General features: G+C 40.2%; 1 protein-coding gene across 18 annotated transcripts in view; it reads right to left on the minus strand.

Moving 5' to 3' along the window:
* Positions 1-1,970: 1,970 nt before the first annotated feature.
* The window catches only part of LOC117561490 (disabled homolog 2-interacting protein-like), a 232,662-nt gene continuing 218,864 nt past the window's right edge, over positions 1,971-15,768 (minus strand). For 16 of the 18 annotated variants that reach the window (XM_034238951.1, XM_034238947.1, XM_034238950.1 and 13 more), the window contains 4 exons: positions 13,695-13,832; positions 8,081-8,283; positions 7,329-7,416; positions 1,971-5,766 (listed from right to left, as the gene is read on the minus strand). In XM_034238951.1, coding sequence (XP_034094842.1) covers positions 5,599-5,766; positions 7,329-7,416; positions 8,081-8,283; positions 13,695-13,832 — 597 coding nt within the window. In that variant the 3' untranslated portion in view covers positions 1,971-5,598. Of the gene's footprint in view, positions 5,767-5,867; positions 6,686-7,328; positions 7,417-8,080; positions 8,284-13,694; positions 13,833-15,768 lie in introns of those variants that run through there. The other 2 variants (XM_034238953.1, XM_034238955.1) reach the window with 2 other exon arrangements.

The raw sequence follows: 15,768 nt of genomic DNA on the forward strand, positions 1-15,768 counted from the left end.
CACACAATACTATGACATTTGTTGGACATACTATGTTGTTTAAAAAAAAAAAACTATGACTTTCTTTTCATATTTTCCGTCAAACTATACTATGACCTTTATTTCGTATTTTTCAACATACTGTGACGATTTTAATTATTTGACATATTTTGAGTTTTTTTTTATCAACAATATAGTATGACTTTCTTTCACATATTTTGACTAACTATACTAGGAAGTATCTTTCGTATTTTTCGACATGTTTTCTGTTTTTTTCAAACATACTATACTATGTTGTTTTACATTTTTGTTCGACATACTACACTACAATGCTTTCTTCCAAATACTAAACTATGACCTTTTTTTTCAGGTTTTTTATGAACTATGTTTTTTTTCGACATACTGTACTGTACCATGACTTTCTTACATATTTTTTGATATACTATATTATGACGTATTTGGAAGACATGCTATAATATAATTGTTTTCATGTTGTCCTTAATACAAAGGTGTTTTCGACACACTACGACTTTTTTCAAATTTTCCGACAAACTATATGATGAAGTTGCATTTCTTTTAAACATATTATGTCCAAATAAACGTCAGTTATGAAAAAATACATGAAAAAAGGTCATAGTATATGGTGAAACATTTTTGCATAGTATGTTGAAAACAGGTGTTAGTATGGTATGTCGAAAAATATTTAAAACATCATAGTATGGGTGTCCAAAAAAACGTCATACGAAAAATATGAAAAAAACGTCATAGTCATTGTATGTCGAAACATTTTTTTAAACATAGTATGTCCAGATAAATGTCGTAGTAAAAGTCATAGTATGTCGGAAAAAAAACGTAATAGTTTATTGTTCAAAGAAATACATGAAAAAAGGTCATAGTATAGTATGTCTAAAACAAATGTCATAGAATAGACGTTTTTTTTCAAAATACTATACTGTGACTTTTTCTTTTGTTTTTTTATGAACTACAAATTATTGTTTTTTTTTCGACTTCCTATACTATGACTTTTTTTCCAATTTTCCTACAAAATATACTATGACGTTTTTTTTTTCAAATACTATATGACTTTCATATTTCTATGATATTTTTTTAAGACAGTCTAATCTATTACTTTTTTTCCCATGTTTTATTCGACATACTATGACCTTTTTTTCTCCAGATTTTTCTTATTACTATGATATTTTTTTTCAACATAGTACACTATGATGTTTGGCAAACTATACTACAACTTTTTTATCCAAATACTATGACTTTTGTTCACATTAATTTTTGGACATACTAAACTTTGATGATTAAAAAACAGAACATTCTATATCATGCCTTATTTGACATGTTTTTCTTTTAGAAAAACTATAAATACTATAATATGACGCTTTTTTTCCATATTTTTGGACATACTATACCATGACATGTTTACTTTATTAATGTGGTTCTCGTGTTCCATTAGCCTGACACCTTAATGCCCAGAGAGATGGTTCCACTTGGCCAAAGGAACAGGTGTGACTCTCAGGGAGCAATTAGCCTCATAGGAGCTTTCCTTCTAATAAACCTGAGAATGATCCGCTGTTAATGAGCTCCACACTCCCCATTCGAACATACTGTTTCATGATAAGTACATGTCGCCTGGCTTTGAGCTATATTTAGAAACAAAGTGTGAGCATTTAAAAAAAAAAAAACAACAGTTCATTCTGAAAGAGACATTTTGCTAAAGAATTCCCCGTTATTTCCAGTCTTTCTGCTCCACTGTGGGGAATACCAATGAGGCGTTATGTAGGTCAGGCTCTGAGCAGTGTCACATCGTACCCTTCACTCTGTCTCTGGACCGCTCGTCTGAGCATATGGTCTCTAGCTACTTGTCATCTATCTAGGCCTGCTTGAGTATTTAATGCGCATGAGATGCAGCTCCCACACTCAAAATAATCTTAATTTACATATCACGATAAGAGAATAACGAGAGACAGACAAGAGGCAACAACATTTTTAAAATAGCTAAATAAAACTTTAATAGGTCTAGTTGCAAATGTACATAAATTGCACAGCCACATTTTGTCAACACAAATTCCTCTGTACATTATTGTTTTGTCACTGTCGTCAAAGGAAGCAGAATCCAGCAAATACTTTATACTTTCAACATACTTACAAAAGTATTTTCTACAAGATAATAGAAAACATACAACATCTTTTACTTTATTTATAGCTTTATATTTTTAATAGATCTTTTGTCGGACTGGATGAAATGTGTGACCAGAGCTTGTGGTTATCCTACTAAAACCTGGGTGAGAACATGGAGGGGATAAAATAACTGATTGATGAGAAGTGAAATTAAAAAAACAAAGCAGTACTAAGTATATCAGTTAACTTGTATAGTTGTAAACTGAGATTTGAAGTAAGACTATGTCAAATTTGATAAACAACAGCCTCTGCGTAATGCTTAACTACTGTTATGCTAATCCTCTGATTTAGCTAAATGCTAAACAGTTAAAAAACCAATAGCTTGGCATTTAGCTAAAATGCTCTTACAGTAACTGAATTGAATAACTGCCTTTTAAAGCAAACATGACCTGACATTTGCTAATGTTGGAAACCAAAAGTGATTTGTCATAACAGACGATGCGAGAATTAGCATCACTAATTCCATGTGTTTAGCTAAGGTAAATGCTAAAAAGTAGTTAACAGTTTAGCATTTAGCTAAAATGCTAAGCATGGTAGCAGTACTATTAATAGCCATTATTCCAGTGAACTGAATAATGAATATGCCTTTTATCGCAAATGTATCTTGAATGATTTGTAATAAAGTATTATTTGTTTGTCAAAAGTAACATAGTCTTGCTTTAATCTCTGCAGTAAAAGATTAAGGACTGAATGTGAGGTACAATTTTTTTGCGCGATGAGACTTCTTCAGTCTGATAGAAAGGTTTGTGAATGGTCTATAGAAAAAATCCCTTTCTTAGGTTTTGAAATATGCCACTTTTTAAACAACTGAAATGGGTACTTAAAGCTAAAAAGCTCAAATAAACACCAACCACCGAGGATACAAGTGCATTGAGCTAGACTGATGAGAAATAACAGGATTGGGCGGCATGTTCCACTACTTCCCAAGAGTCTAACTGCTCCTTAATCCGTTTTTTGGCTAGTGATATTACACTCTAAATACAAAAACAATAGCTCTAACAGGGATTAAACACTGAAGGTTAATTTAAATTGTATAGTTCTACCCCATGAGGACAGATGACCGACTGAGCTATGTTGTATTTACAATATCAATAGATACAGCAGAGTTTGAGCACAAGATACATTTACAAAAAAGCTCTGTTAACATTAGGTAAAAATAGTGTGTGCATTTTATTTACACGTTCCCAGGCTGTCCAGCCTCACGATGCACTCGGTTATCATATATTTACTGTATATATGTCTGCAGCAAAGCATTCATCATTGTCGTCATCACCTTCGAATTGGCAACAAAAAAATTGTCTCGAGAGCAAGGTGAAGCATGCGGAGCCTCACACTTGATGTTTACAGTCTGATACAGGTAAGAACAAATCAATACAAAAATATACAAAATACAGATGCTGATGCATGGGAGAGATGCAAAGAGAGATAAAAGGACCAAACCCCATGTTAAGACCATCTGTGAGTTAGCATCTTCACATTAGAAGAACAAGGGATGAAGAAGGGTGGAAGCGAGGAAGAAGAAAATAAGCAAAATGATGTCACTAGGGTTAATAATCACAGTTTGGATGCAGCACACGTCATCACCACTGACACATAAAGCAGTTAGAGATCAAATGTTGAAACAAAGGAGGCCATTATGAGAACGGCTCACCAGTCCAGTGTATAGTGTGAGAGGGCAGGGTTTCCGTTAAATCTCTCCGGTCAATATATTAGGTGTGGCATCATTGAAGGGCGAATGTGCCACTGATTGTATCATTTGACTGGCTGGGGGGGGAAGCCGGTGAGCTTTGGTTTTGTTTGGGATTTTTTCCGTCCTTCTTTTTCACTGAGTTCCTCTTGTATGGGTACGTACAGGTCTACAGGGTCAGCTATGTAAGCCAAATGGTACTGTTAAAATGAATAAAATAATTTCCTGTGGTAGTTTATAACAAATGATCAATTTCTCTGTAAAAGGGCCATACCTCACATCAAATATATAAACAGACTGGGCTGTTTGCAGATCCTAGTGTCGTATATCCACCTGTGATTGTTGAGGACATGTCGTGCTGCAGCAGCCCCTCCACCAAATGGAAAGCATCAGAAGTCTAAATGGCGTGATGATGTGGTTCTTTAAGTAGCCTGCAGGTGAAGATCAATAAACACCAATCATATTTGATCAGAAGTCCTCCCAAGTGTCCAGGAAATTGACATCTTCTAGGGCCGTCACTAACTGTTTCTAACGGAAACCCTGTGAGTGAGTGAGTGAGGGTCTTCACACGTCTCTCCATAGCTCTGGTGCTACTAGAGTGAGAAGACCAAACGTGTGACTCACACAGAACGATGAGCACCAGAAGAAGAAACCGAGCACATGCACTGCACACTGAATGTAAAGGGTCAATGATGCAGGTTTGAGGGGGGGGGGGGGGGGGGGGGGCGATGGTGCTGATCACTGCTCGGGGGGGGGACCCTCTCCTCCAGGGCTCTGCAGCGACACACTACAGTCTTTCATTGCAAGAGAAGAACACTAGATCTCACTCCTAAATAAAGGGCTGCTTTTATATTTGAGATTATCAAATATAGACATGTGTGTATACTCTATAGAAGAAAAGAAATGCATACATCTATATTAAATATCATCAATATAGCATATCACATAGATTGACTTTACTCTTCATAATACATGTATGTGTGTACACCTTTCCTGTACCCTTTACAAATCCACAGTATAAGTTGTGCCTTTTTTGCAGAAATCGGGAGCTGTGGGATAAAGTCGAGGTGTGTTCCTTACTTAAGGCGGTTCATGTACCAATAGCTTCTCACAAAGTGCACTACATGGGGATGGGGGGGGGGGGGGGGGGACACTCAGGAACACACCAAGGAGAGAGAAAAAGGGACATAAAGATACTTTTGTTGACTAAAAATATCTATTTTTTTTTGCGCACCTATTTGGTTCTTTATAAACAATGACTTTAACTGGAAGGTAATCCTCTCCAGACAGCGATCATCCTCAATGCGTGTTCACGGTCCACTCGGTTCTCAAGAGGGAAAAGCAGAAAGAGAGGAGGAAAGGAGGGTTGCGAAGGTGACCGTGAGAGGCGGTCGTCACTGTGAGTGGTTGAATAGTGGTTCGTCCCACGCGTAGGCAGGGTCTTTAACGTCCCTTCCATCCTCTGGAGAAGTGTTTGACAGATGGACAGCTTTGAGTTTTCTATGTACAAACTCTGCCCCGCCCCCTCGGCCCGCCCCTCCTAACGAAGGCCGTCTGGTGGTCTTCTCGAGGGATCTGTCCGCTACTTGGCGCCCTCTCCAATGCTGCCCAAAAAGCTGAAATATCCTCTCTAAAAACACATACACTCCTGCAGTCTTTCAAACCGACATGCAGCCATATGCGTGCATGCAGACGTCCTCTCTCTGAATAACTGTACACACTCCACAGGGCAGAGGAAGGCTCTAACAGTTGCTGCTGTTCCGGAACTCTCCGTTCTCAGTGATCTGCAGTTTGGAGGGGTTGGTGGGGGAGATGCCGTTGCGGGTCTGCATGCTGTAGCGCTCCTTCAGCTGCGTGAGGGCGGACATCAGACGGGCGTTAGCTGCATCCAGCGAGGCTATGCGCTTCTCCTACACACACACACACACACACACACACACACACACACACACACACACACACACACACACACACACACACACACACACACACACACACACACACACACACACACACACACACACACACACACACACACACACACACACACACACACACACACACACACACACACACACACAGTTAGAGCAACAGATGGAATCTATCTATATATACAAAAGCAGGTGCTGCATGGAAGACGTGTTCTCTGAAGGCCACCAAGGAGAACGGAGCTGACGGTGGACTTTGTTCGGCGTCAGGTAATGTACAGTAAACCTACAGTATGTTGTCTCGTTGAACCACAGATATCCATGTTGTACATCAACATGTGAAGAATACTGAAGCCAGCCCACTCATTGCAGAAGTAACATTCCAAAATGCCCCTGACTTTAGGTAGACGGGACCTAAGTGCAAACATGCAACCTTACTTTGACTTTATTCCTGCTGGTGGGGGGTTTCTACTGCAACGTGTTCTTCTTCTTATCCAAACCCCTAAGTAAACCTTCCTTTTCTATAAGGCTTGCTTGTACAATTTGGATATACATATGTGTCTAAATTGCTTGTTTTATATGTGAAAAGTTATCCCAACGAAGCAAAGTGATTGGATTACAGCAGAGTATTCACTTTGAGTTTTCTTTTTAGGTTATACATTTGAACTCCATTTTAATCCAGACAAAGTCATTTGAAATCAAAGCACATTTACAAGTCACATCTGAGCATAAGTCAGTCTCTCCTGATATTGCGTACATACAGACATTGTGTGCCCCTAACAAATGAGTGTGTGTGTGCTTCCTACGCCAGGCTCTCTGTGTTGATCATGCAGATGGCTCAGAGCGGGCATACCTCCCTCTCTGTCTTCATAATGAGATTCCTCATTTCCATTCTCTGCGCCTGCTTACAGAGGGAGACAACTTATTGCCTTCCTGTGGCGTGTGTTTGTTTGCACATGCAAAGTCTCATTACTCGCAGCGTGAAGGAGATTAATCACCTTTCCGTGTCGGTGAAAGTTATGTTGCAGCATGGTGGTTCCCCCCCCCCCATGCTGTTGTTGAATCCCATTGACATCAATCTCTAAAGACGCACCTTTGTGCTGATGGTGTGTTGAAAGGCATTAATGAACACTTTGTGCTAACTTCTTTCTCGCAACTGTTTAGCCTTTTCAATTACTCTTAGCTCGTTATATTCCCAACAATCAACTTTTCAGTTTGCACTTTTTGGCTTTCCTAGACAGATTTGAAAACACAGTTGTATATGAACAAGAACCACATGGATTATAGAACGGCTTCATGTTAACAGAAAACTAGATAAGAAATGAGTAATGTAGGTTTCAAAAGAGAGGGAGCAGAGCCACCCGAGCTTGACAGCGGTAGCTCTGAGTCGGCTATGAATGAAACATCTCTGGAGCGACCCTTTGTTTCCTCAAGCAGAGGACACAAGTGGCAGCACATAGATCTAGAACCACATAGATCTAGTACCACATAGATCTAGAACCACATAGATCTAGAACCACATGGAACCTGCAGAGTGAGCTGACCTGTGCGTCGATGATCTTCTGTTTAGAGTCCACCACGGCCTGCATGTCTGAGTGATCCTTCTTCAGCTCCTCTTCCACCGACATCAGCCTGCAGACACACACACACACACACACACACACACACACACACACACACACACACACACACACACACACACACACACACACACACACACACACACACACACACACACACACACACACACACACACACACACACACACACACACACACACACACACACACACACACCTTTAATTGATTGTACAACTAGTGGATATCCAATATTTGGCACAATATGTAGAAATATCTGCATAAATAACTGTGGTTCCGCAGGGCAGCCGTTGCCTACACAACAATATTCTACAGAGTAAATATACAACTACAAATATTTGATTGTTAAAAAACCTCTTAAACAAAAATGTGTCAATGATATTGTGAATATTGTTGACCAGTTTCCTCTAAATCAAAGTCAAGTACAAATAATTGCAATTGTTAAAATATTTAAAATACATTTCCCTTTTGATTTGGGGATTTTGCACAGACCGAGCGTGGTGACACAGCTGCTGCTTGTTTTCCCTAAAGCTAAATATGACATTTATAAAGCTTTACGAGGCAGTCTCTTCAAACCGTTGGCTCTCTTGATGGAGAATAAGAAATACACACGACCCCTGCCATTACCTCCTCCTCCTCCTCCTCCTCCTCCTCCTCCTCCTCCTCCTCCTCCTCCTCCTCCTCCTCCTCCTCCCTACCTGCTGATGATGCCCTTCATCTGCAGGTCCTTGTCGTCCTGCTGTCTGCGCAGGCGCTCCTCGGACTCCTCCAGCCGGGCCTGGTACTCCATCAGGACCTTCTGGGCCTGCTCGTCCTGGCCCTTCAGACGGGCCTCGTACTCCTCCAGCTTCTGCACCGAGGCCCGCAGCTTCTCCTGCAGCACCAGGATCTCCTGCTGGTACTGAACAGAGAGAGGACCATCATCATGTTCTGCTTATCACCACCACCATCACCATCATCATCATCATCATCATCCCTATCAGCTGGGACGCATTCATTGAGATAGCTGACAAGAAGCAAAAGACATCTCTCATCGGGCCTGAGATGAGATCCTGTTGTCCCTGAGAGAGTCATTTAGGCAGAGAAGGGAATCACACGGTTCATTTACAAGCCATTTTCATTATTGCACTCTTACACTTTGCCTGAATAGCTGCCCTAAAAAACGTTTTGGGGAATCAATTATCCTTTTTTTCTTTCCAATCATTCACTTTCATCCAGTTAGCAATGCTTTTATGGCAGAAAAGACATCAGTGAGACCTCTGAAATAACCCTTATTGAGAAGTCAAACTGGCATTCAAATAGAGTGAAAGAAAAGAGAGGGAGTTTAGGATGAAACGAGAACAAAGAGGAGGAGGAAGGGAGAAGGGAGGCATGGCAGTGAAGTAGGAGTCTAGTCTGTGAAATAAGCTCTGACAATCTCTCTCTGACCTCTCGCTGGACCTCAGAGCAGCTTTCTCCAGGCAAGGGGAGGGGGGGGGGGAATAATGGAGAAATCGAATCTCTTCAGGATAGAAAAACACATTTCTTACAGCAGTGAGGGACACTGTGATCAGGGAGAGTGAAGCCTACAAAAGCCTACAGCCACTGCGAGCTAAGAGCTAAAGGCTAACAACAACTTGCCCACAATGACACTTTACAAATGTTAATGTTTAACAGTTTTAATATATACATGATTAATACAAATTGCAACTGAGGCAGAGGACATTGGTCAGTAAACAAAGTATAGCATATGAACATTTTGACCTGATGAATAATTGAACTTTAGCCAAATTCATTTCAAGTCTTCCTCAAAGGGACATGAACAACTGTTCTTTTGCCATGGCTTTCCCTCCAGCAGTTAAAACATCATATAATGATATTGACTAATTGGTTGTCATTAGGACTAACCCTCTATGAATAAATTGATGTCATGGCAATCCAGGTCAGCTGACTGCTAATCACATGCTTGAAGTCACGCTGCTAGCCTGACTAAAAGGGGTGAACAGATTGTTATACTGTCATATGTATGCAGCACTGTTTGTTCTACTTAATGAAATCAATATCATGTCAGTTGTTTTGAAGAAAATACTAGACTATTGACTATACTTCTACATTATCTCCTGTCTCCCATCTCATCAACTACAACATTCTGGTCTTCACCTACAAAGCACTCCACCATCTGGCCCCCCCTTATCTCTCACTCCTTATCAACCCCCACGGTCCCTCAGATCCACCGCAGCCGGACTCCTATCCATTCCCACATCCACACTCTGCAGCTTTGGGGACAGAGGCCGTTTCTCCATGTCGAGGAGGCTTGCTTGGTAGCACAAGTATGCTGGGCATTTAAACAGTGATTCGGCGCCACTCGATGACGTAGTATGCTTGACATAGTGGCTCTGGAGCAGCTTTACTCGACATCGAGAAACGGCCATGGCCTTCTCAGTGGCAGCTCCTAGGCTCTGGAATTCCCTGCCCCAAGATCTCCGTGACTCTGAGTCCCTCACAGTCTTTCAGTCCCGCCTCAAAACACATCTTTTCAACTCTGTCTACCCATAAGCCCCCCCCCTCTCAATCAACTTCCTCTTGACTGCCTTTTCTGTTTATATTATTGACTATATTCATTTGTTTGCCTGTCCTTGTTTGCCTCCCCTCCCTCATACCGTAAAGCGTCTGTGAGTTGTAGAAATATCATGTATTATTGTTATGATTAAAGCTCCCTGCCCCTGTCAAAAGTCTTCTCTGATATACCTGATACTAACATATTTTTAGACCAAAGGAATAGAGCCTAAATAGTGAAGTGATGTTTTTTGCAGGGCGTCTAATGATAAGGTCCTCGTAAGATGCTTTTCAACATTATTTAGTGTTAATGTAATCTTTACTAGCATTTAGCTAACTTTATTGCATGTCATGCCTTACATCTTTCAAAAAGTGTCCTTTGAAAGTGTATTGTTAAAGTGCATTTTAAAGGGTATCCTATTAAGACACTGTTTTGTTCTAGACCTGGTACCTGCAGAAAAAACTCAACTTAATATTATGCAGAGTTAACAGCTTTTAATGAAGCAACACAGCTTTTAAAATGATTTACTTAGTAAGTTAAACTCAAATGTGTTTGTAATGTTATAGGCTATAATCAACTATAACAAACTTATAAAGATACATTCAAGACATAGTCATCTATAAACTATTAGTTTATGATAAAGCCTAACAGTCTTATAATGCTATTATTTACAGTTATACACTCTTCTTCCCAGATAATAAAGTGATACATCTTATTGGGGCCTTCTTGCCAATGAAATAAGGCTCATTTCAAATGAGCTGTTTCTCTGTGTTTTGTATGTTAACATGCTGCAGCTCATTAACGAAGAAGAACTAAGCAGGTCACAGACTAACTGCCACATTCGACTTCTTTTTCCACGTCAATCTCTTGCCCACTACTGGGACATTTCCCCCATCATCCCGCTCTTCCCAGGAGGAACGGTGACGTCAAATAGATGAACCTCATGGCCTTTTGTCCACTCCTCTCTGTATCTCTAACATCTCCTGCTGTGAGATCTACTGCGTCTGTACCTGCCGCTGACAAACTCACCAAACATCCACTCTGTACCCCGATGTCTTTCCCTACCACGTGTGCATGTTTTAGAATTACTGTAGATAATGTCAAAACAAGACTTCAAAAATACAACCTTTTAACATTTTCAGCGCCCACATGGAAGAGACAAAGACTACCCATGAATCGCTCTCCACGGTGCATTGTGCAGAAATCAAGTGCACAGTTAGCTATCAATACAACATATATCAAAGTACCTAATAGAATGCTGACAACATTTCAAGTGAACTGACCGTGCCCTTGGCTCTCTCCTCTATATTTGGAATACACTGTAGGATAAACTCAGAGCAAATCAAACTATTAAAGAAGAATGAATGAACTGTACTGTGTTTCAAACGGTACCTTAGCAAAGGGCTGCAGGTCTCTGTGTGCAATACAAGCTGTTACTAACTTATTATTTTACGGCTGGAACTGATGTGTTTATTATAAACAAGCACTGTTCACTTGAGTGCTTCTAATTGTTTCTTATCTTGATTTAGGCCTTTGACATTTGACCAACTACAGATTAGAAAAGTACATCTGACTAATAATAATAATAATAGATTTAATTTGTTAGCGCTTTTACAGGTGCTCAAAGACGCTTTACAGATATAGTGAAGAGAAAATAAAGGAACAACAAATAAATATATAGTTAAAGTTAAAGTCAAATAATGCAAAAACAATCACACATTAAAAGCCAGATTGAAGACTATATAACAAAAGAGGACTAAAAAACACATCGGTTAAAAAAGCAATAAGGATAAACGGATGTAAACATAATCCATAGGACAACACACTGTAGTAGTTTTTATGTCAAAAACAGTCGACCCTTGACTTCCTGCTAAATCAGAAATCAAAATCAAAATCCACTGCACAAAAGATCTAAAATGTTAGTGCCTCACTTGTTATGCAATGAAACACTCAGTGGTACTCAACCGGGACATTTCTTTTGGTATTTGAACTGTCTTATTATTGAACTAGCTTGTGTTGAAATGAGAATATGATTTGATGTATTGGAATTTCCTTTTTGAAGTCTACTCCTCCTATCAAGACACATGCATGCTGTAATTTGTTACAGATCTCTGAGCAGATGCAGCTCGTGTAAATGTGTGTGAAGGCTGAAAATGGCTCCTGTAGATCTGTGTGTGAGGAGTGTGTGGACCGTTAGCTGCAGCCCTCCTCTTATTGCGGCTCTGCTATTTTAAGGTGGCGGCGGCGGCTTCTTTGTTAAGACTCAAGTTATTTCCTTCTTTGGTTGCTCTCCCTGCCGCGGCTGCTGCCTTCCATAAAGTATGAGCTATGTTAGGATGACAGGCTTGTATTCATTATAGATGGAAAAAGAAGAAGTGGGGGAGCGTGTGGCAGCCAATCACAGCATGGAAGCGAAGCTGAGGGTAGGAACAGCAAAAAAATGCTTTTTCTGTCTCCATCCCTCACATCCATGCAAGCTCCAACATGTCTGCGCTGTGAACAACACACACACACACACACACACACACACACACACACACACACACACACACACACACACACACACACACACACACACACACACACACACAACCACACACACACACACACACACACACACACACACACACCACACACACACACACACACACACACACACTTCAGGCTTTGTAGTTCATTCCAAAGATGGTAAGAGAGACGGGGGAAAGTTGTGAGGGAGTTATTCAAAGGCAGGCGGAGGGACCTTTTTTAATGAAGGAAGAAGGTTCAAACTACAACATCCAGCATCCCCTCACTGCACACAGTATTTCTAGGAGTTATTCGTGGATTTTGACAATATAAGTAGGGTATTTTTAGCCGTGCAAACACAATGGTTAGTTTATTTCTTGGTCAACAGCTGCAAATATTTTAATTATGGATTATCAAGTTGTGGCGGTGTCACACGGCTGCTCTGGAAGCACCGCCCATTTATTTACTTGATTGTTTCATGTTTGTACAAGTGGGTTTTTAAAGTGATGGAACACAGGGTGCTCTTTTCACAGTAGTTGCCGTCTGTTGCCTATGTCTGTTATAATGGATCCTTTGTCTTTTAAATGAAATACAAATCTACAAATAAAATAACCTAAACCTGATTGATCTTTTGAGTCTAGGGCTGAAAATAACAAATATTTTCTTGTTACAGACCATCAATACATCGATCTTATTTGTCACGTAAGTAAAATATGGTACAATTCCAGTGAATTTGAATCCCAAATCAAAGTAACTGATACTTTGATTTGTAAATGAAAAAGTGATAGACTTTCTATTGTCATTGCTGTTGCTATGACTTTCCTGCACTTGACACAATGAGGCTCACTGCCGACTGTGTGAAAAGCACAGGTATTGAAAAAAGCATCCCAGAAAAACAGCATGTACAGCACTAAGAAAGAGCATTTTCTCAAAAATGGTAGATTGAGGTATTATGTGTGCTCATGCAGAGCCTGCCTGACGCACAATATAAGCTATTTACCTACATTTGATGTAATAAATGTGCATATCATGACTATAAGTGTCACTTTGGGTACGTCTGAAGGCTTAGAGGAAAAGGAGTGGAGATAAATCCTGCAGACAATTAAAGTGTGGAAGGGCTGTTTAAAGGGAGGGAGGTGTATGCAGGAGCTAATGAGGGGTAAAGGAAGGAAGGAGAGTTGAGTGGGAGCGTCAGGGCGGAAGGTTGAGGTGGGTTGTGAAAGGAGGGGTTGGTAAAAGGTCAAAGGTCGGATGAGGAGGTAGGTTACCTTCTCCACCTGAGTCAGATCCTCTCTGTTTCTCAGTGACTCGGGCTCCATCCCCTCATGGTCTAAAAACTGCACATTCATATTCAAAAGCCAGGCTGCTGTGCGGTCCAGCGCACTGGGGTTCACTGGGGAGGGGGCCTAGTGAACACAATACAACACACACAGACACACACACATACACACACACATGAGCCGAGTGCAAGTGACAGGGAGGGGAAGGGAGGGAGGGCAGGTTGCAATAACAGCACAGAAACAACAGAAATAAGCTTGAAATGCACCAAATCATCTGGACTGAAAGCAGTAGGTGGAATGGATACACACCGCTGTCTTCAAGCTCACACACACACACCGGAGCACACACCTCTAAGCGCTGATCTGTGAGTGTGAGTGTGTACGCCTACAGTATCGTACTAGCAGCAAAGAAGGTAAACACTGTAAGATTAAATTAGAGAAATGGAAATCAGCCTGGAGGCAGATACTAGCAGTTAAGGTGTGTGTGTGTGTGTGTGTGTGTGTGCGTGTCTGTGTGTGTGTGTGTTTCCATCTGCCAGTTGTCTGATATACAGATGAGAAGAAAAGCTGTGGGCTGTTGCAGAACACGAGAGCAGAAGTAGGATGTTTTTACAGTTCAGCCCACTCATTTGCATTGAGGGCTTTTTAAAAGGCTGAAAATCGAATATTTGCAAACGGACAATATGTAATAAAAAAATAAAATGTGGGTGCCGTTTCCTCATTGGCTAGTCTTTTTTTTTTGGAAATGTTAAATACAACTTGTACTCCTACAGATTAAAACGAATTATAATTGTTGTTACAATTACACTCATTCTGACTAATTATTGAATCGAGACCTGTAGGGAAAAGTCAAGATATGAATTTAAATTCATTTGGAATCAAAATGTTACTGTTTTCTAGACACATACTTAACGTTGAATCTTTTAGATGTAGCACATGTAGGTTCAATGGGTAGGAAAGTCAACTTAAAGCCAGTATGCAGAACTCAAATATTTCTGAATTTCTACTGTGGTAGGATCAAAAATAGTTATATTCAAAAAATTATGATAAATACATATTCAAAAAATGAACCCAATGCTATCGTTAGAACACCAAAGTAATTACAGATCATCCTGAGGGAAATAAAAGTGTATGTACAATAAGTCAGTGAGAGATATTTCTCTAAAAACCACAATCATCGAACAGAAGGAAAAGTCAGAGGGTCACCAAAATCATGCACCATGACATCTAGTCAAATTCCTAGTATGTGCGAACCTACCTGGCAATAAACCTGTTTCTGATTCTGATTCTGAGTTCTGATCTGGGAGCCATGAAGGTCTTTAGAAAATGTAAAATCTATGTCAAGATATTTTACTAGACAATTTAAGATTTAGTGGTGCAAAAGGTCACTTGATCACAAAGCTCTGGGGATCATTAACGTGTACAATTATATGGCGATCCATCCCAAAGCTGTGGAGAAATGTCATTCTGGACCAAAGCAATGGAGCAACCAGCATTACAATCCAAATCTTTTTTAAAAAAACATAAACATCCTCACATAGTGGCTTTAAGGTCCTTTGCTGCTTCGACAAATACATCATAAATGAGTTCCCCTCACATGCACATTTAATTAGGGTTTGGTGCGATCAGTAAATAAGTCAATACTGTAGACTATCCCACAGAGACGAGAGCAAAGCATTATGGTTAATATGCCCTTCCCTTGAGCCATTATCCAAGGGCAACTATTGACCAGTGTTTTAATTACAGCTGATAGTCCTGACCTGACAATATTGAACATAGACTTTCGGGTGAATGCATCAAACAATGTAAAGCCCCCCACTGTGAGGACACACACAAGACTAAACCTAATTAGGGTGCCTGTGCCGAGCCCACCCACACAGCCTTTTTTAACATTAGATACAATTGCCATTTTGTAATAAGAACTTTTAAGTGATTACATATGGCGCTTTCACACCAAGTACTTTTCCCAGGAATAGTTCCCGGAACTTTTATTTCCCCGGAACTATCTAGTAAATCGCGTTCACACCAGAATAAGTCCCTGAGGGAAGATTATGCAAATGAA

The sequence above is a fragment of the Gymnodraco acuticeps genome, unplaced genomic scaffold (genome assembly GCF_902827175.1).
Source record: "Gymnodraco acuticeps unplaced genomic scaffold, fGymAcu1.1, whole genome shotgun sequence".
NCBI lineage: Eukaryota > Metazoa > Chordata > Actinopteri > Perciformes > Bathydraconidae > Gymnodraco > Gymnodraco acuticeps.